The sequence below is a fragment of the Pipistrellus hanaki genome (genome assembly GCF_964339955.1).
Source record: "Pipistrellus hanaki genome assembly, chromosome: 7".
NCBI classification, from domain to species: domain Eukaryota; kingdom Metazoa; phylum Chordata; class Mammalia; order Chiroptera; family Vespertilionidae; genus Pipistrellus; species Pipistrellus hanaki.
In genome coordinates, this window is record NC_140509.1 from 7,386,569 (window position 1) to 7,406,677 (window position 20,109).

At 54.6% G+C, this 20,109-nt stretch overlaps 1 protein-coding gene across 6 annotated transcripts in view; it reads left to right on the forward strand.

The window, feature by feature from the left end:
- Positions 1-3,299: 3,299 nt before the first annotated feature.
- The window catches only part of RAB44 (RAB44, member RAS oncogene family), a 33,601-nt gene continuing 16,791 nt past the window's right edge, over positions 3,300-20,109 (forward strand). For 5 of the 6 annotated variants that reach the window (XM_084890056.1, XM_084890057.1, XM_084890058.1 and 2 more), the window contains exons 1-5: positions 3,300-3,463; positions 8,123-8,334; positions 16,093-16,204; positions 17,890-18,064; positions 19,620-19,763. In XM_084890056.1, coding sequence (XP_084746182.1) covers positions 8,134-8,334; positions 16,093-16,204; positions 17,890-18,064; positions 19,620-19,763 — 632 coding nt within the window. In that variant the 5' untranslated portion in view covers positions 3,300-3,463; positions 8,123-8,133. Of the gene's footprint in view, positions 3,464-8,122; positions 8,335-16,092; positions 16,205-17,889; positions 18,065-19,619; positions 19,764-20,109 lie in introns of those variants that run through there. The other variant, XM_084890060.1, reaches the window with a different exon arrangement.

Below are 20,109 nucleotides of genomic sequence, written 5' to 3' on the forward strand. Positions count from 1 at the left end.
ATTCTTCTTCATGGAAAAATAAGACATGCCCTGAAAATAAGACCTAGCACACCTTTGGGAGCAAAAATTAATATAAGACACTGTCTTATTTTCGGGGAAACAGGGTATTTGCACAGCATAAATTCTATCCTCACACATGCACGTTTTTCATGCAAAGCATACTAATATCCTCACTCTTTCACACCTTACTATTTTATTTTTTTTCCACTCAATATTTTTTATTGATTTTTTACAGAGAGAAAGGGAGAGGGATAGAGAGCTAGAAACATCGATGAGAGAGAAACATTGACCAGTTGCCTCCTGCACACCCCCTACTGGGGATGTGCCCTCAACCAAGGTATGTGCCCTTGATCAGAATCGAACCTGGGACCTTTCAGTCTGCAGGCTGACGCTCTATCCACTGAGCCAAACTGGTTTGGGCACACCTTACTATTTTCACTTGACAATAGATTTTGAAGGTCATTCCCTGTGGGTCCACCTGGTTCTTTCGCATTTTCTTCCCAGCCACACAGCGGGCCATTGTCTGGCCGTATCCGAGCTTACTGAACCCGTTCCCGCTCCCTGCGGATGAACACGTAGGTGGTTTCCAGCCCTCTGTTACTGTGGGCACTGTGGGAATGACTACCCTCTTATGGCATCATGCGGGCGGCACCTGTAGGACCAGTGACTAGAAGGGAAATTGCTGAGTTAAAAGTGTTCTGCATTTTAAATGTTGGCAGAGCTCACCACATTTCTTTTCATGAAAGACATACTAGTTCTTCTTCTTCTTCTTCTTCTTCTTCTTCTTCTTCTTCTTCTTCTTCTTCTTCTTCTTCTCCTCCTCCTCCTCCTCCTCCTCCTCCTCCTCCTCCTCCTCCTCCTTCTTCTTCTTCTTCTTCTGTTTTAATGTTTAAAATACTCCCTGAGGATATGTGTTTTATTGACTTTAGAGAGGAAGGAGAGAAACATCACACGGTTGCCGTCCACATGTGCCCTGACAGGGAGGTGAACCCGCAGCCGTTTGGTGTATGAGACGGGGCTCCAAGGATGGCAAAGTTTCTCTTTACGCAGCATGTTACTTTTCTTATTTTTTTATTTTAAGTTTACCGATTGGACAACTTAAACTATCTCATTGTAGTTTTATTTTTAAAAACATTTAACATTTGTATTATTTTTTCTGAGGAGAGAAAGAGAGAGGAATGAGAGAGAGAGAGAGAGAGAGAGAGAGAGAGAGAGAGACTTGAGAGAGAGAGAGAGAGAGAGACTTGAGAGAGAGAGAGAGAGAGAGAGAGAGAGAGAGACTTCAGAGAGAGAGAGAGAGAGAGAGAGAGAGAGAGAGAGAGAGAGGGAGAGAGACTTCAGAGAGAGAGAGAGAGAGAGAGAGAGAGGGACTTCGGTGGGTTGCCTCCCATATGTGCCCTAACCAGGGATCAAACCCGAAACCTAGGTACATCCCCTGACCTGGAATTGAACCAGCAACCTTCTGGTGTATGGGACAACCCTCCAACCAACTGAGCCACCCGGCCAGGGCTATAGTTTTATTTTTATTTCTTTTATTACGAGTTAAGATAAACATTTTTTCACATGTTTAAAAGCCAGTTGGTATTTCCCCCATGAATTGTCTCTTCATACATGGTGCCGATTTCTCTAAGGCCTTACTGGGTTTCCACTGATCAGCAGGGACTCACGCTATAAAGAGGAAATCAGTTTGTTTTCTGTGATGTGAGTTTTTATTGTACAGTTTGCTTGCTTTTTGAGTTGTCAGCGGTGACTTTTTTTTTGCTCTCCAGTCATTTTATTTTTAACGTGTTTTCTTTCTCCAGGAGAGAACACTGTACCTCCCCGTGGTTACTGGTGCTGGGACGTCTAGAGAAGCTTCTGTAACGAGCATCAGAATGGCCCCTGAAAGTATGGTCTCGGTTGTGTTATTTTAAAATTTCTGTAGAGTTGAGTATCTCAGTCTTTTCTGCTATGGCTTCTAATGCTTTGTGATGTTCCTGGAGAGGCTGTGCCTGCTCCCAGGTTATTGGAAAACCACCCCCGGGTTCCTTATGGCTTTTGTTCAAAGGCAGAGAGAAGCATGGAATGAGCCTGTGTTTCCCACCAGCTTCAACAGTCACAGAGCAGGCCAGGGCCAGCGCCAGGGCCAGGGCCAGCGCCAGGGCCAGTGCTGTTTTATCTGTTCCCCACCATTCCCCCGCCCTTTCATTATTTTGAGATAAATTCCACACACACACACAAAAAAGAATTGTATGATTTTTTATTGCTTAAACTTTTTGCCCATATAAAATTATTTTATTTTTTATTGATTTCAGAGAGGAAGGGAGAAGGAGAGGGAGAAAGAACCATCAATGTTGAAAGAGAATCATTGATCAGCTGCCTCCTGCATGCCCCACACTGGGGGATTGAGCCTGCAACCTGGGCATGGGAATTGAACCATGACCCTCAACCACTGAGCCATGCTGGCCAAGCAACCCATATAAATTATTTTAGAGTTAGAGCTCCAACTTCGTCTTTTGCAAATACCTAAGCCAGTCTTCCAATGGCTTATTGAATAAACCGTCTTCCTCACTGATTTGAAACATGTTCCTTTATTATACACTAAATTCCCATGTATATATTTTAGGGACCAGAGGTCACGGTTTGATTCCTGGTCAGGGCACATGCCCAGGCTGTGGGCTTGATCCCCAGCGTGGGGTGCAGGAGGCAGCTGATCAATGATTCTCTTTCATCATTGATGCTTCTCTCTCTCTCTCCCTTTAAAAAACAAATAAATAAACAAACAGATAAATAGCCTGCTATATTTGGTCAAACGTTTAATTAACTCACCCCTAATGCCTTGGTAGGGCCAGACCAAATGATTTTGCAGGCCTTAGATGGCCCTAGGGCTGGAGGCGGCCTGCCCCTGCTCTACAAGGTGACCTAGCTGTAAGCTCCCCTGAGATTCCATGGCACTGCCTGACAGTGAGGGCCTAGGCAAGGCACGGTGTGCAGCTTCACAGCCAGCGTGCCCATAACTGTGCCCATTAACACTCTGGCCGGGATAAGGCGTGGCATCGCCATGGCAACCAGAGATAGAGTCCAACCTCTGGCTTTGCCATGGAGGGCTGGCTGGCCGCGGGCCGTCCACCTCGCTGTTTGGAGCCCCCCCTTAGACGGACTCCCCTCCCGGCTTTGCCTGCTCCCAGTCCCGGGTTCTGGAGCAGAGGCCTGGGAGGAGCAGGCGGGATTGTGAAAGGTAACAGTGGCCACTTCTGCAGGAAGTCTCAGAGATCAGCACAGGAGATCCGCTCGCCGGGAGCGGAAGAGAGATGAAGCAAGAGACAGACTGTTAACAGTCCCGCGATCGCTTGCACGCCCAGGAGGCCAGGAGGCCCCGGAGGCACAGGAGGCCCAGGAGGCCAGGAGGCCAGGAGGCCCAGGAGGCCAGGAGGCCAGGAGGCCCCGGAGGTGCAGGAGGCACAGGTGGAGCACGGATCCTGAGGTGGGAGCCACCCCCGTGGCGATGCTTTTCTTTGGAGGGATGAGGATGGGGGGCAGCAGGGCCCCAGCCAGCTCGATGACAAGGAAGCAAAGGGCTGAGTCCTCTTTCCTTGTGAATTTGGGGCTCTCTCCCTGGTCTAATGGAGGGCACCTGGGCAGGAGACGGGGGTACAGTACCTGCCCTTAAATGTCACGTGACCTGGGGCAACTCACCTGGCTTCTCAGAGCCTCGGTTTCTCTATCAGGTTGGAGGGAGGAGAGGTGAGTGGACTAGAACAGGCGCGAGGTGGGCGCTCAGACCCCTCAGCTGGGCAGTTTGGGTCTGTGACCATTGTCATTTGTAGTTATTGTGGTGAGTGGGGTGAGCGCGGACCCAGCCCTCACCCCTTTGCTGAGAGAGTGACGGGAACGGGGATGGGAACCGGGAGGCCCCGGGCACCCGCAGACACTATATTGTGACTCGGGGCCAACTCCAGACCTGGCTAGATTACTTGGGCGGGGAGTGCGGGAGAGGGGTCGAGCTGCAGGGTCGCGCATGTGCGTTCCTGGTCACAGGGGCTCTGGCCGGTGAGGGCGTGAGGTAGCGAGGATCCAGGAGGGGGAGGGGTGCTCAGGAGGGTGCCCCTGCTGCTGACTCCGGGCCTGTGCTTCTGAGTGACCGAGGGGCAGGGACCTGCGCGCGGGGCTGTGAGGGCTGGGGCTGAGGTGATCACAAGGCTGGTGGCCGGTGGGAGCTGCTGGGGAGGGAGCAGGAGCTGCTGAGGAGGGAGGTGAGCTGCTGGGGAGGGAGCAGGAGTTGCTGGGGAGGGAGTGGGAGCTGCGGGTGCGATGGACCCGAGGGTGCCCCGCCTCTGGATGGCCACGCCTGGCCCCGAGGGCACAGACTGCTCCTCGCTGGGGGGGAGGGGCCCGGAGGCTGCTGAGGAAGACACTGCTCTGCCTGTCACTGGTGCTCTGGGCAGGGCGGCTGCAGGCACCTGCTGTCCTTGGCCCAGGCTCACGATGGGCAAGGAACAGCATGGCCTCGGGGAAGGGGGCAGCCTGGCTCCGGGGTTGGGCGCTGAGGCTGAGCGGGCTGGGCACTGCTTTTTTTTTTTTTTTTTTTTTTTTAATATATTTTATTGATTTTTTACAGAGAGGAAGAGAGAGGGATAGAGAGTTAGAAACATCGATGAGAGAGTCATCGATAAGCTGCCTCTTGCACACCCACTACTGGGGATATGCCCGCAACCAGGTTACATGCCCTTGACCAGAATCGAACCTGGGACCTTTCAGTCTGCAGGCCGACGCTCTATCCACTGAGCCAAACCAGTTTTGGCTGGGCGCTGCTTTTGTACCAGATGCTGCGGGGAGCGGCCAGAGGTGCAGCTGGGCGCCCCCCCCAAACCCCCCCCTCCGCCCAAAGCACGTGGAGAGCGTCCTGTGTCCTGCCATGTGGCCGCAGGGATGCACTTCAGGACCCTGACTTCCCTGACGTGTGGCGCTGACAGACTCTACATCACAGGAGGCGCTGCCCCCAACACTGCGGTTCTAGAAGCTTCCGCAATGGGAATTTTATCATCTCCTGCTATCTCCTTCGGCGGAAGTGCATGTGAAACTCGAGTTTCCTAATGCCACGACCCGAGCGAAGCCGCCCTCTGCCCAGCAGTCCCTCCCGCGGCTGCTCTGAGGGCCGGTGACTCACAGATGGGCCTCCTGCCGCCAAGAGGCACCCTCAGGCTGTGGTCGTGGGGATGGTCACGTCCATGGCCACCCAGGGGGGCGGGCCTGGCGCTGGTCCTGGTACTGACGGCAGGGCGTGACCGGCTCTGAGGCTGGAGCCTCCCTCCCTCCCTCCCTCCCCGCTCCCTCAGTTTCCTCTTCTGTCACGTGGGTGTAAGGCGCATGTGCACAGCACCGGCTCTGGTGAGGTCAAACGGAACATCAGCTCCCCCTGTGGCCAGCTCCACGGCGCTGCCCGCCGCTGTGGGCCGGGCGCGGTGGGCTCTGCCGGGCACAGGGTCGGCGGCATCTCTGATGCGGTGGCAGCGAGGCCCAGGGACAGAGCCGCGAGCAGCAGGGTGAGCTCTCACTCACAGAGGCTGTGTTCCCGAGGAGGGGAACCGGCACACAGTGGAATAAAAGCCTATTCTGGGCCGAAACCGGTTTGGCTCAGTGGATAGAGCATCGGCCTGCAGACTGATAGGTCCCAGGTTCGATGCTGGTCCAGGGCATGGACCTTGGTTGCGGGGACATCCCCAGTGGGGGGTGTGCAGGAGGCAGCTGATCGATGATTCTCTCTCATCGACGTTTCTGGCTCTCTATCCCTCTCTCTTCCTCTCTGTAAAAAAAATTTATAAAATATATTAAAAAAAAAAAAAGCCTATTCTGGGAGGTGACGAGTGCTCAGAGGAAGTGAAGCCGGAGCGGGTGGCACCTCACCTTCAGGGATCTCATCTAGTCCTCACCCCCAACCCCAAGGTGAGCAAGGCTCCTCACACGGTCCGTGGGGAAACTGAGGCACGGGACGGCACGTGGCTTGCCCAGGTCACACTGGCGAGGGGCAGGACGGAGAGCAGAGCCTGACCCAGAGCCCCGGCCTCCCCTCTCCCCTGGGCCCCTCTCCACATCCAGGGCCGGAGGGCGCTCTGCCAGCGGGCAGGGAGCCTGGTCCTCGCTCAGCGCTCGCCGGAGGGGCCCCGGGCACCTGCTCGCCACCTGCTCATCTTGGGTCTCGTCGCCGGAGTGAAGTGTGGCTCTGGGCAGGGCGGGCAGAGGTCTCACGGAGGTGCGGGTTGCTGCTCTGGGGGATTTGCTCAGAGTCGATGCTCCCAAGTGGCCGCTTCCCAGCCGCTGGGTGAGGCGGAGGTGCCGGTGGGCTCACAGCGCCCCGGGCCAGCACCGCTGCCGTGTGGCGTCTGTGATGGGAAACAGGCTGCAGGCCCGAGGGGCAGGCAAAGAGGAGGACACAGGTGGAGACACACAGCCAGGAAGAGACCGAGGGACTGCACTGAAGTTTGGGGCCTCCCGGGTGAGGACTGCTGCAGCCACGGCCTCGCACCGTGTGAGGAAATTCGCCCGAGGGGCGCTGGGCCAGCGGCTCCCGTCCCTGCAGGGAGCCCGCCTTCCTGAGGCAGGGCTCCCCGACCTTGGCCTGCCTGCGACCTTTGGCCCCAACTGACAGCCCGGAGGGGCTGCTCCTGCCGCCTCTGCTGCTGCTGCTTCTTCTTCTTCTTCTTCTTCTTCTTCTTCTTCTTCTTCTTTTATAATATATTTTATTGATTTTTTACAGAGAGGAAGAGAGAGTTAGAAACATCGATGAGAAAGAATCATCGATCAGCTGCCTCTTGCACACCCGCTACCGGGGATGTGCCTGCAACCAAGGTACATGCCCGTGGCTGGAATCGAACCCGGGACCTTTCAGTCTGCAGGCCGACGCTCTATCCACTGAGCCAAACTGGTATTGGCCACCTCCGCTTCTTGCTGCTCACTGCTCCTACGCTAAGGTGACCAGACGTCCTGCCAAAAGCGGGACGTCTGGTCACCTTATCCTGCACCCGCCCCGCCCCCCCAGAGCTGGGCCAAGCCCACGGCCCACAGGAAGCTGCCTGGCTATGTGCACCCCAACCCCTCTCACCCCGTACAGTTTTACGTACCCCAACTTATTCCCGCCAGGGCAGGCCCCGACCGCCCCTCCCGCCTCCCAGCCGCCCTCTCTAGGGCCCTGGGCCTCCCCTGGACAAAGCCTCACCCATCACACCCTTCTTCATTGACTGGCTGACCTAAGGCCTTCAATGGCAGAAGAAAGGACCCTATTAATGAATTGGACGACCCTTACTTGAGCACCTACTATGTGCTAAGGAGCTGGGGATAAAGCGGAGCAAGGTGCACAGGGACATCCACAGGGGAGCCCGGGGCATCGCGGGGCCACAAACGGGCGTACGGAGCCCGGCTTGAAGCTGGGGGTGGCTGCAGGGAAGGCTCCTTGGAGGAAGCAGAGGGAGGAAGAGGAGTCCGCTGGGAGAGGGGATAGGAGAGTCTGCAGGTTGGGGCACAGGGACCAAGGGAGGAGGGAGTGGTTCGGAGGGTGCTGTGGGCTGCGAGGAGGTGGGCAGTGAAGGAGGGCACGTTCTGATTCCTGGGTGGGCGTGTGGAGAGAGGAGGGAAATGGTGCTGAGGAGGAATCAAGGCGGGAGGCAGGTGACAGGGAGGGAGGAGGCAGCTGGGGAGGGTCCCTCTTAGAGGGGACGGTGGGGATTGAGGGTCGGGGGGAGTGAGCTGGAGGAGCAGAGGGAGAGACTGCTCACCAGGTGCTGCCGGCCCTTCAGACGTGGGACTCGGGGCGACCCTGTGTCACCACCCCAACCCCTAAACCGGAACCTGTGCGGTACAGGGACCTCCTGGTTCAACAGCGGGAAGACCCTGGACGGCTGAGCAGAGACCTCACGATGAGGGCGCGGGTGGGCCTTCCAGGCAGAGGGCGGGCAGGCCGGGCCTGGGCGGCTGCGCTGAGGCCAGAGGGCAGCGAGGCCCCGGGGCCCAGGCGGGCGGCATCACCGTGGCGGGTCTCTCCAGGGCTATCGGGGAGCCGGCGGGGGGGGGGGGTGGGGTGGGGTGGGGTGGGAATGCAGCCGCTGTGCCGGTGCAGCAGGCAGTGACCCCTCGCCGTTCTCCTCCTCAGGCCACAGCAGCATGGAGTCCGGGCAGAGAGCCCCCCGGAAGGGCCGGAAGCTGGGCTCCAGCCGGCGGCGGCTGACGCGGGAGCCCGCGGCCGGCCAGGACGCCCCTGCGGCTCCAGAGCCCTGGCCCCCCGAGGCGGCCGAGGAGCTGCAGGGCTTCTTCCAGGCCTGCGGGGCCGCGGAGAGGGGCTTTGTCACCCGCGCGGACCTGGCGGTGAGTCAGACCCCGTCCCTCCCCGATCCCCCTCCAGGGCTCGGACCCAGCACTGCGGGGCCTGCCCGCTCCTTCCCTTTCTCTCAGCTGACCTCTGACCTCAGAAAGGCTAGGCCAGTGGTGGGCAAACTGCGTTCTATTGACTAATGCGTTTGCCGACCACTGTCATATACCACCCTTTACCTCTTTGCACACAATATGCCACAATTGCCCATCCTCACAGCTTCCAACCACACGGTACAGTTAGTCTAGTCCAGTGGTCGGCAAACTCATGAGTCACCAGAGCAGCCGACCACTGGCTTATACTAACGTGCAAGCGACCGACAAGGCTCTGTGAGTTACCCTCTCTCAGAAACAGTGACGTTTTGACAGAGGGAAGGACTTTAAGCCAAAGAACTAACTTGCAAATGATATAACTTGGGCCCACGGAGCAGGGAAGTCTGGTTAGAGGCCTGGACATCTAACCTGTGGAGGATGGGAGATGTGAAGGAAACACGGTCAGCCGTGGCCGTGTGCCGGATAAGGAGGCTGTGGCCCAGACCAGGTCGGCAGATTTTTCCCGGGTTTTCCTCTCTCCCTGCAGAGGGGCCCCTGCGGGCTGCTCGGGTCTCGCTGGGCCTGCCGTCTCCTCCCGACGCTGCTCCCGGCTCCGGACTTTGTCCTTTCCCCAGCAAAGCTGCCCTTCCCATCCCCGCCTCAGGGCCACACAATGTCTGAACGGCCCACGTTCAAATATAATTTTTTAAAGAGTAACAACAAAGACTGAAGTAAATATAAAATCAGCCCTTATCAAAAGTCTTAACTTAATTAATTATTGTTACTAATTAATAAGGGAACCGGTAAGATGTTCCGGCGGGTTCAGAGAGCATTCGAGGAGCGGGGATATGTATAAGCAATCTGACAGAGGAGTGTTAGGATAAAATTGCTGAGTTCGATTTTAAAAATGGCTCGTGTCCAACAGCCGTCAATCTTTGGGGACGTCGGTTCTGCCAGGCAAAATTATTTCCATCTCTCCCGGACAAAACCGGCAGGTTAACGAGTAACCAGGAGTCAGGGACTTTGAATTCAAGGTAAACAATGAGAGGAGCTAAGTGCATTCCCCGGGTCTGTCTTCCTCATTCCCAAGTTTCAGACTTTTACCATCTCTGTTCGTGGCTCTGCGAGCCGGCGTGACCATCCGACCCAGTTCGCCGGGGCTGGTGGGTACCAGGGATGTGGCCCCTGCTGGGCTGTACCTGGCCACCTTATGTCTGTCCTAAGGCCAAGAACCAACCCAAGACTCTCTCTCTCCACCAGCTTTGTCTGCAGGCTCCAGAGTGTGAGGGGCTCTCTTCTTGGGGTCCCCCCCGGCCCAGATCGACCTTCCCGGTCACCTGGGCCCTCGGAGGCCTGGCAGGCCTGGGCCCTGTGCTCCTCACGGTGGACTTGTCCCGCCTGATGGGGTGGGAACCACCCTCCATATGACACTCCCCTTACACAGCCGACTTACCGCACCATCTCCGCAAAGGACAGGCTCTCACTGAACCTGTGCACAGGGCGATGTGGCGTGGAGAGTTAAAGTGCAGGTTTCTGAATCAGAAGGTGCCATTTAATATGTTTAATTTCCATTTACAAAAGCCATAGCCTACTCAGCTGAAGGCTGGAGACAGCTCAGGAAGACAGATCCATAAAAATCACACCAACTGTGTTCCCAGCAAGTACCTGGACCGTTCACTCGGTCCGTTCACTGGGTTCCGTGGAGCCAGTGCTGGCTCCGCTGGACCCGGGGAGAGGTGCCGCTGGCTCAGGCTGAGGGCGGGCGTCCTGCCCCGGGAGCTCCGGCAGCCAGAGAGCTGGGTGCAGCCCGCCCTCAGCTCCGGCCTGGCCTGCGGGAGCACAGACTGGCAGCCGCTGTCCACCGAGCCTCCGGGCACAGCGCAGCTTCTTTAGGAGCGAGACTGAGCGCGGTGGCTGTCGGTCACGGTAACTAACAGCATCGGAATGGCAGAGAGCCCAGCTCTCTCCTGGGACAGGCTGTTGGTGAGGGCTGACCGGCGTTTCCCCTGAGGCAGGGACGGCATTGAACAATCCCCATGGTTGTATTAATGGCATTTTACTGCCATGAACAGCTTAGGAAAGGCCACCGTCTCTTCTGAGTTGATGTTCTTCCTTCACTGCTCTTCTGTTTTGCACCCGAGCCACGTTTACTATCAGGTTTTGTTACAGGTTAAAGCCTCAGTTTTCGTGTTCTTCTACAGGCAACAAAGATTACAATATTCTTTATTGATAATGATCAGCTTATTTTTTTAGAAGCAGGTGTCAAACACAATTGTGTTCATTAATCTTAATGAACTTAAAAATTAAAACAAATATACAGCATAGGTATACAGTACACCCCGTCTTCTCTGGCCATCTGCCCATCGCTGGGGGCTTGGGCTGTCCCCATGTCTCGGCTGCTGTAAACAGCCCTGCAGTGAACACAGGGAGCATCTATCTTTTCGAATTTGTGTTTTCGTTTTCTTCAGATAAACACCCAGAAGTGGAATTGCTGGATCATATGGTAGTTCTATTTTTAAACTTTTGAATTTTGTTTTTAATCCTCACTCGAGGATATGTTTATTGATGAGAGAGAGAGAGAGAGAGAGAGAGAGAGAGAGAGAGAGAGAGAAAGAGAGAGAGAGAGAAACAGCAATGGGTTGCCTGACACATGCACACTGGGGCATCGAACACAAACCCAGGTATGTGCCCTGACCTGGAATCGAGCCTGTACTCTTTTGATATATGGGACGATGCTCCAACTAACTGAGCCACCAGGCCGAGCTCTATTTTTAATTTTTTGAGGGGCCTCTATACTGTTCCCCATAGTGACTGCACCAATTTATGTTCCCACCATGAATGCACAAGGGTTTCCTCTTCTCCACAACTTCACCAACACTTGTTATTTCTTGCCCATCATGTTCTTATAATAGAGGTGAAGTATTTAATAATATATGGAAAGATATCCTGAAGTTTCATTTCCCCCCCTAAATTTAGGATCTGATATTGGAAGGTGAAATCAAAAGAGCTACCAGAGAAATGGGGCCACTAGTTTAAGGCAGGCTCACGGGAGCCTGAGAAATAAATAGTACTGCTTGGTTACCTGTTTAATCAAAGTGACAAGAAAGTGCAATCGTTTGGAATAAGCATAGAGGAAGGTGACACAATTGCAGGGCATTGAGCTCTTTCATAAGAGAGGTTCCTTAGGTTCTTGTTTCTGAAATAGAATATGATAAAGCAAACATAGCAGAGGGGGTTTTCTGCTGAGAAGTGGAATCCATCATCTGGGCAGCTCACACAGGATGAAGAGCAGCCTGTCTCTGACACTGGCTAAGGGCTCTGAAACCAGCTTGTCATTTTAACAGAGATGGAGCCCAGCTCTCGTTTTGCATTGATATAACACAAGGGAGTTTCACAATTTGTTTATTTATTTACTTATTTTTAATATATTTTTATTGATTTCAGAGATGAAGGGAGAGGGAGAGAGATAGAAACATCAATGATGAGAGAGAATCATCTATTGATTGCTTCCTGAGTGCTCCCGACTGGGGATTGAGTCTGCAAGAGCATGTGCCCTTGATCGGAATTGAACTCCGGACCTTTCCATCTGCAGGCCGATGCTCTATCCACTGAGCCAAACTGGCTAGGACTTAATTTATTTTAAAACCCATCAAGCCCTGACAGGTTTGGCTCAGTGGATAGAGCGTCAGCCTTATGACTGAAGGGTCCCAGGTTCTATTCCGGTCAAGGGCATGTACGTTGGTTGCGGGCACATCCCCAATAGGAGGTGTGCAGGAGGCAGCTGATCGATGTTTCTCTCTCATCGATGTTTCTAACGCTCTTTCTCCCTTCCTCTCTGTAAAAAAAAATCAATAATATATATATATATTTTTAAAACCATCAAAACTGAGGCGAATTTGGCAAAATGTTAACCTATTTCATAGCTTATTTTCAGAGTCGGGTATTATAAATCAAGGCAAAAAGATTCCCTCCCGTTCAGTAAACCTTCTGTGACTCTATCCATTCAGGCTGTGGCCTTTATATTTTTTCATGTTCTGGAACAACCGGACACGTTAAGACAAAAACCACTTCCTTCATCTCTTCAGGACAAAAACACACCCCGTGTTCTGTGCAGACACAGTGGATGTCTCTGTCACTCTGTTCCTAGCATAGACTCAGACACTGTAGTGACTGCAGCTTTTAACCAAAGTAATTGACCTCAGAGTGAACTGGGGGTAAGTACCCTGTTTCCCCGAAAATAAGACGGTGTCTTATATTAATTTTTTCTCCCAAAGTTGTGCTAGGTCTTATTTTCAGGGGATGCCTTATCTTTCCATGCACTAGGTCTTATTTTCGGAGGATGTCTTATTTTTGGGGACTAGCAGAGCTCACAAGGACATCTAACACAGCTTTCTGCAGTCACACATGTCCCTTGCACAACTTAAAAAAAATTGTGATAAAATATACCTAACGTAAAACTTGCCATCTCGGTGGTATTAAGTAATTCGCATTGTTGTGCAATCGCCACCACCACCTCTCTCCAGAAACACTGCTTCTCCCCCCGAGGAAACTTGGCCCATTAAACACTGACTGCTAGTCTCCTCCCTCCCCAATTCTACTTCTATCGCTGTGATCTGGCTGCTGCAGCTCCCTCATGAACGTGGGTGCAGACAGTGTTTGTCCACAGGTTCATTCCTGTTGTAGCACATGGCGGAGTTTTCTTCCCTTTTAAGGCTGAATGATGTCCCGTTGTATGTATCTACCACATTTCTTGTACCATTTGCCCCTGGGTTGCTTCCGTCTTTAAGCTATTGTGAATACTGTTGCTCTGAATGTAGATGTACAAATAGCGACCTGGTCCCTGCTTTCTCTTGCACAACTATCTGAAGTGTCAAAATGGATTCACTCTTTAACACGGCCCAAAGTACAGCTGCTCTCCAGCACATAAAAGGAAGAAGCAAAAAGACACAAACTTAAGATGATGCTTAGCAATTAAACTTTCAGTATTACATATGTTCTTAATTAATTTAGTATTAATTCAAGTTTTTCATGTTACTAAAGATCTTGGAAATTATGTTTGAAATGACATACTACAGGAAAACATAAGTACAGTTGATATAAAATTTGTTAGAATAACTAATCAATTTAGTTGAACACAAATTTACATTGTTATACTTTTTTTCTTCAGAGTGCACAACTAGGGCTTAATTTTTTTCTATTTAATATATTTCCTTTTTTATGTACTTGTTTATTTGTTTAATTTTTAAATGTATTTTTTATTTTATTTTAAAGAGAGAGGAAGGGAGAGGGAGAGAGAAACATTGATTGGTTGCCTCCTGCATGCACCCCAATCAGGGAACTAATGTACAACCTAGGGATGTTCCCTGGCCAGGAATCAAACCGGTGATCTTTCAGTGCATGTGACAATGGTAAACCAACCAAGCCACCCTGGCCAGGGCATGTACTTGTTTATTTTTATTTTTTATTAAGTTTATTAGGTGACATTGGTTAATAAAATTATATGGGTTTCAGGTGTACAATTCTAACATTTTTTATAATCCTAAACGTTATGTACAGATAATGTTAGCTTATTTGATCAGAAAGACAAAAATAAGAAGTGCAGGACATCCAGATGAACTAGTTTCTTCACAAAAAAAAACCAACAACCTATATCAAGGCCTTATCTACACTAATAAAAGAGAAACATGCAAAATGACTGGAACATGCCCACCAGCCAATCAGGAGAGACTATGCAAATTAACCATACAAATGTGGAGGTTAATTTGCATACACAGGCACGGAGCCAAGACTGAAGACAGTGTGGAAGGAAGCCGAGGGCTGCAGGAGGGAGTGAGGCAGCAGGGAAGGGAGGGAGGGAGGCAGCGGAGAAGGGAGTGGGCTTTGCTCCCTTCTCCGCTTCTCACAGGCCGGCCGCAGGAAGCCCTATTCTTGCAGGAACCTTCCTGCAACAGGCCTCTAGTAAAAAATAAAATGTATACTTGTATTGTATTTAATATAAATCAGAGAAAACACAGATAACTATGATCAGTCTCTTGTAACCCAGATTTTAAAACTAATCTCATTTGTCCAAAGATTCACCTTAATGATTGAACCTGGATCCTTAAGAGTTTTCTGAGCTAACAACTTCTTGTATGGGGAACTTTTTTAAAAAAAGCTGAGTACTTATAAAGCATAGAAATTGGGTTTCTTTATTTCCTCTGACTTCGGAAAACGTCAGATTTATGTAGGCACTTAGTTGTCTCTACAAACCAATCAATACGGACCCTGGGACTCGAAGCTGTCAATACCTCCAGAAGTAGGAAGTTATTTCACATCCACACTGAGAGCTAAGGCCTCTGATTACAGACGTGTAGGCACACAAACATAGAGTGACTCTGACTATTTTTGCAACTCCAGCCATGGGTCAAAAGCCAGCAGAGCCGAAACCGGTTTGGCTCAGTGGCTAGAGCATCGGCCTGTGGACTGAAAGGTCCCAGGTTCGATTCTGGTCCAGGGCATGTACCTTGGTTGCGGGCACATCCCCAGTGGGGGTGTGTGCAAGAGGCAGCTGATCAATGATTCTCTCTCATTGATGTTTCTGGCTCTCTATCCCTCTCTCTTCCTCTCTGTAAAAAATCAATAAAATATATTAAAAAAAAAAAAAAAAAAAAAAAAAAAAAAAGGCCAGCACAGAGACAGAAAGACTCACCAGTCCAGGTCTCAAAAAGCTGCTCTCCCTCCCAGTGGGGGCACAACTCGTAACTAAGTGGCGGGCGGTCACACGTAGAAGAGCAAACACGCCCACCTCCAACAAAGATGGGCAAATCCGACTTCCTGTGGTCTCCCCCTCCACTCTCCCACCGTGGCTGCCACCAACATGAAAACACAGTCAGCAAGAAGGACCCCAGAGACACCGAGTCGGCGAGCTTAAAGCTCAGACACACCCAGGCTGCCCTCCCAGCGCCCAGAGGTGCCTGTCATTCCCCAGCAAAGCAGCTTCCGTGGTTCTGACAGCGAGTCCACTGGGCATCCTCACGGGACCTCCCAGACGGTCCAGACATACCCTCCCGAAAGGCAGACTCAGGGCCCTTCGGCAACGATAAGATGGATCACCACAGATTTCATTTAAATCATTAATGGAGAGCGGCTATGAATGGTTGAAAGAGCATTTAAAAAGCTAGGTAATTTAACAAAGAAATGTGAGAAATGCTGAGTTAGAGCTTTAAAAGCTGGTGAATGCCTGATGGCCATACATCCTTGGGGTTACCGGTTCCTTTGGACAGAAATCACTCACGTCTCTCTCGGACGAAACCTACACGTGAACCTGTGACTCTCTCTAGTCTGGGCCCTTTCGTCAGCTCCCTGCGACCAAGTCTGTCCATCCCTGGTCTAGATGCTCGGCGGCTTTGGCCCTGAGGAGCGTGCTGTCCACCTCGGGGACTTATTGCCAAGTTCCAGGTTAATTTTTGGACACCGATCAACACCATCTGGGGCGGATTCCCGACTGTCCTTTATTGGGGCCCTTAAGGGAGAGACTGGGGACAGGCAAATGCTGACGTAGGAGGGGGGATGGGAGAAGGTGTGGAGGAGCTCAGGGCTCTGCCGAGGCCGTCTGGGCCAGGGTCCGGGTCCGGAGCCTCGGGCAGGCCCTGGCTCAGGCGGGCCGTGGGACTCCAGAACTGGGGAGAGGGCAGGTGGGGGTGGCCCAGTGGGAACAGCACCCAATCTCCCCCCTCCTTGCAGGCGGCCAAGCTCAGCTTCCTGGGCAGCGAGGAGGAGCCGGAGATGATCTTTGACTGGGTGGACCTGGAGCGGAAGGGACGGCTCTCCCTGGAAGAGTTCAGCTCCGGGCTCAGTATGTCTGTCCCAGGGGGAGGCGCCGGGGGCCGGCCGCGGGCAGGCGTCCCTGCCGTGAGCCCAGCACGGGCCAGGCTGGGCTGACGGAAAGGCCACGGTGACACCTTAGCAACCAGGGGCCCTCACAGCACCCGAGAGAGAGCTCAGGGGTGGAAGACAGTCCTGGGGACTGGAGATGAGGACCCTCAGCCCGGGGGAAGGCAGGCGGTTTGAGCCTTAGGACTCTAGCCCCGGAGATCGATTGGGTGGCTTCCTCTCCCACCGGCCAGAGCCGTTCTCGGCTGGGGGACCCCCTCCGCATCCCCCTTCTCTGGGCTGCCAGGCCTGTTCTCTGATGCCTCCCTGTCTTCTCCCCAGCAGAAGGCTTCCCTTGAGCGAGAAGTTAAGCGCCCCCCACTCTTGAGGCCACAGGCTTGTTTCCCTCTGAGGACGCTCACGGCCGGGCTGGTGACGCTCACGGCCGGGCTGGTGATGGCATTAGGGCCCAGGGAGCAGCGAAGGGTTTAGTCCTCACTGAGCTGGGCTGCTTCCACCCTGCTTCTCAGCCAGGCCCCAACGGACCTAAAGAGACCAGACCGGCAGGGAACGATGCCCCCTTCTCCGGGGGAGGGGGTGGCGGGAGCGGGGGAAGACCTGGCCCAGGGAGGGGAGTGTGATGTCCTCTGAGCCCCTGCCCAGCCCAGCTGGCCTCACATTAATGCGGGGCCACCCGGGGTTCCCAGTTTGCTGGTCTCTGGCAGGAAACAGAGCGGGAGGCCAGGGATCTGCATTTGTAGGTCCGGGCTGCCCAGGAGGTGGGTGTCTGGCTCTGGTGATGGGGAAGCTGGGATGGGGGAGGGGGTTGGGGTCTGGAATCGGGGGGTGGGGGCAGAGGGAACATTGTTGTCCATGCACCCCCCCCCACCCCCCGGCCATCTTCCTGTCAGTATCCAGTCCTGCCCAGCGCCCCAGGGACCGCCGCTGCCTGTGCAGCTCAGTCTGCACCCCTGCCCGGGCCCCCAGGGCAGCACAGCCAGGCTCTGCCAGCCTCTTGGCTCACTCAGTGCCACTCGCTCCTCCAGTGTGCCAGTCTGTTTCCCACCACAGGACCTTTGCACGTGCTGTTCTCTCTGCCTGGAATCAGCCTCCCCAGGAAGGCACAGGGCATGTTCCTTCTTGCCGTTCTCATCTCGGTCCTAAAGACACGTCCTCAGGGCACGCCTACCCACTCGCTCTAGAGTCGCCACCCATCTCTTAGCGGAATTTGTCCTGTTCATTCCATTAGCTCACTTAGCAAATTTACTTTTCAGAAAATGTGTCCTTTTCAGCACTCACTACAATTCAGTTCTACTAGGACAAGGATTTGGGCCATTTTTGTCCTCAGCACACAAATATTCTGTGCTCAGTAAATATCCTGGGTGAACGAAGGATGTGTTGGCCACCATGGAGCGGCTGTGTAATTTCCAGCGACTCTAGGCCTCTCTGGGCCTCGCCTGTTCACCTGTAAAACAGGCACAGGGCTGCCGCCCGTAGCCTTCCTAGGCTGACATGAGGCATGCATGAACATGGCCCAGCATAAATGTGACCACAACGGATACAGCTACTTCCCCCTGGGCTGGAGCAGGGCAAGGCCAGGGGTCAGGGGTCAGGGGTCAGGGGCTGAGCCCAGCCCACTCCCCCCCTCCTGCCCCCTCTGCCGCACAGAGAGCATCTTCGGCTCCAGCCCGAGCACGCAGAGGGTCCGCGGGAGGAGGCCGCTGTCATCCAAGCGGGGATCTGCGGCCACCAGCTTCCCGGCGCTGGAGGAGGCGGACGCGGAGGAGAAGGAGGCGTTCCTTGCCTTCATGGAGCAGCTGGGGGGCGGCCACTCCCTTCCTGAGTAAGGCCCTGTGCGGAGGAGGGCTGGGGGGCGGGGGGCGGGCACTGCCAGTCCGTGTAGGCCAGGCCTCACTGGACACCGTGTGGAAGTGGACACAGTGTGGAGAGCTGGGTGCGAATTCTGGTTTGGCCACTTGTTAGCTGTGTGACTTGGGGCAAGTGGCCTAACCCTGGCCTCGGCTTCCCGGGCTGCAGAGTGAGCAGCTGTTGGGGAGAGATACAGCCCTGTGGAGATGCCTGCTCGGGAGGCGCCCCAGGCCCGGGCCCCGCCCCCGCCCTGCTCTGTCCTGCCCTAGAATCCCTCCTCCGGAGGGTTACTGGGCTGGGGCAGCCCCCCAAGGGTGGGGGACATCACACCTCCCCTCCCTGGGCCAGATCTTTCCCCTGCCCCCCCACCCCTTCTCCCCCGAGAAGGGGGACCATCCTTCCCTGCTGGTCTTGATCTCTGAGGGTGCCTTTCTTAACCCCCAAAGAGGGTTAGGACGGTGCAGGGCGGGAGATTTGGAGACAGACGGCATTTCCCCCAAATTGGCTCTGGTTCTGGGCTCTTGGGTTACTTGTGCTCAGAGAAGGGGGGCCCTGCCTAAAAGGGCCCCTCCCGCACACCCCATCTCCCTCACACCCCATCTGCCCCTGGGGGTCAGAGCGGCAGGGGGTCGCGGCCCACAGGGCTGTGGGAACGAGCTCTCAGAGGGCAGGCCCCGGGTGGGGCAGGCCGGGTGGGGTGTGGGGCACAGGCTGCAGGGCCAGGCGTGGTGGGGAGCCAGTCACCTCCTTGGCGCTCGGCCTGCTCTCGCTCTGGCACCGTCCTCACAGCTCAGTGAAGTCCATGCGAAGGCACCCGGGTCAGGTGCCAGTCCGGGCCAGGCCCCAGCCATGCTCTCACTGGGCGTGTCTCATGCTCTGGAGAACTTGCTGGGCAGGTACCAGCCTCCTTATTTTACAAAGAAGCCCAGAGAGGGCATGGCCCTTGCCCAAGATCACACAGCTGGGGAGCGGGGGAAGCGAGAAGGCAGCTGAGGCCCTGGGCCGTCGGGCTCCCAAGTCCCCCTCCCCACAGTTAATCCCCAAACCACAGAGAACCAAGGTACTCTGGGGGTTCAAGAAGGGAGAGGGCAGCCCTCACCAGTGTGGCTCAGTGGCTAGAGCGTCAACCCGCGGACTGATGGGTCCCGGGTTAGATTTCGGTCAAGGACGCTAACTCAGGTGCAGGCTTGATCCTAGCCCCAGGTTGGGGTGTGTGTGGGAGGCAACCCATCGACGTGTCTCTCTCCCATCGATGTTTCTCTCGCTGTCCCTCCCTCTCCTTTTCCCTCCCTTCCACTCTGTCTCAAACTCAATGGGAAAATATCCTTGGGGAGGATTAAAAACAAGAAGGGAGAGGGCACGCCTGGGAGAGGCTCCCGGAGGGCGTGGCGTTTGGTGGCACCCACAGGGGTCAATAGATTTTGCAGCCCAGGCGCCCGGTCTCCTGGAGTGCTGCCATTCATGTGGAGAACGGGGCCCCTCTGCTTCCTGCCCCCCCCCCATGTCTCAGCTCTGGCTCCCCCTCCCAGGCAGGAGATCTGGCAGCTGTGGGGGAAGCTGAGGCAGCAGGAGCCCCAGCTGGCGGGCAACCTGGAGGGCTTCCTGGCGCAGATGACCAGCCGCCTGCAGGAGGCCCGGGCCGACAAGGAGTCTCTGGAGCTGACCCTGAGGAAGTGAGTGGGTGCACGCAGTGGGAGCTCTTCACGTGTTCGCTGAATCCTAACGGGATCCCCTCGGCGGCAGGAGATGGAGGCCAAGGCCAGGCAGGGCCCGGAAGCTGGGATGGGGCTGGCTTCGGGGGCTGGGAGGACAGAGTCGGCCTTTGGTGAGAGTGGGATGCCACGTGCTTCTTGGTGCAGGGCCCCATGGCAGCCAATGCCAGGACTGCCACTCACGTAGGTGGCATTGCATGGGGCGGCCCTGGGGTTGGCATGGGCACAGCTCTACGGGGATCTGAGCTATGGAAGCAGGGGGATGGGGATAGAGGGGTGTGGGGGACAGAGGGGTGTGGGGACAGAG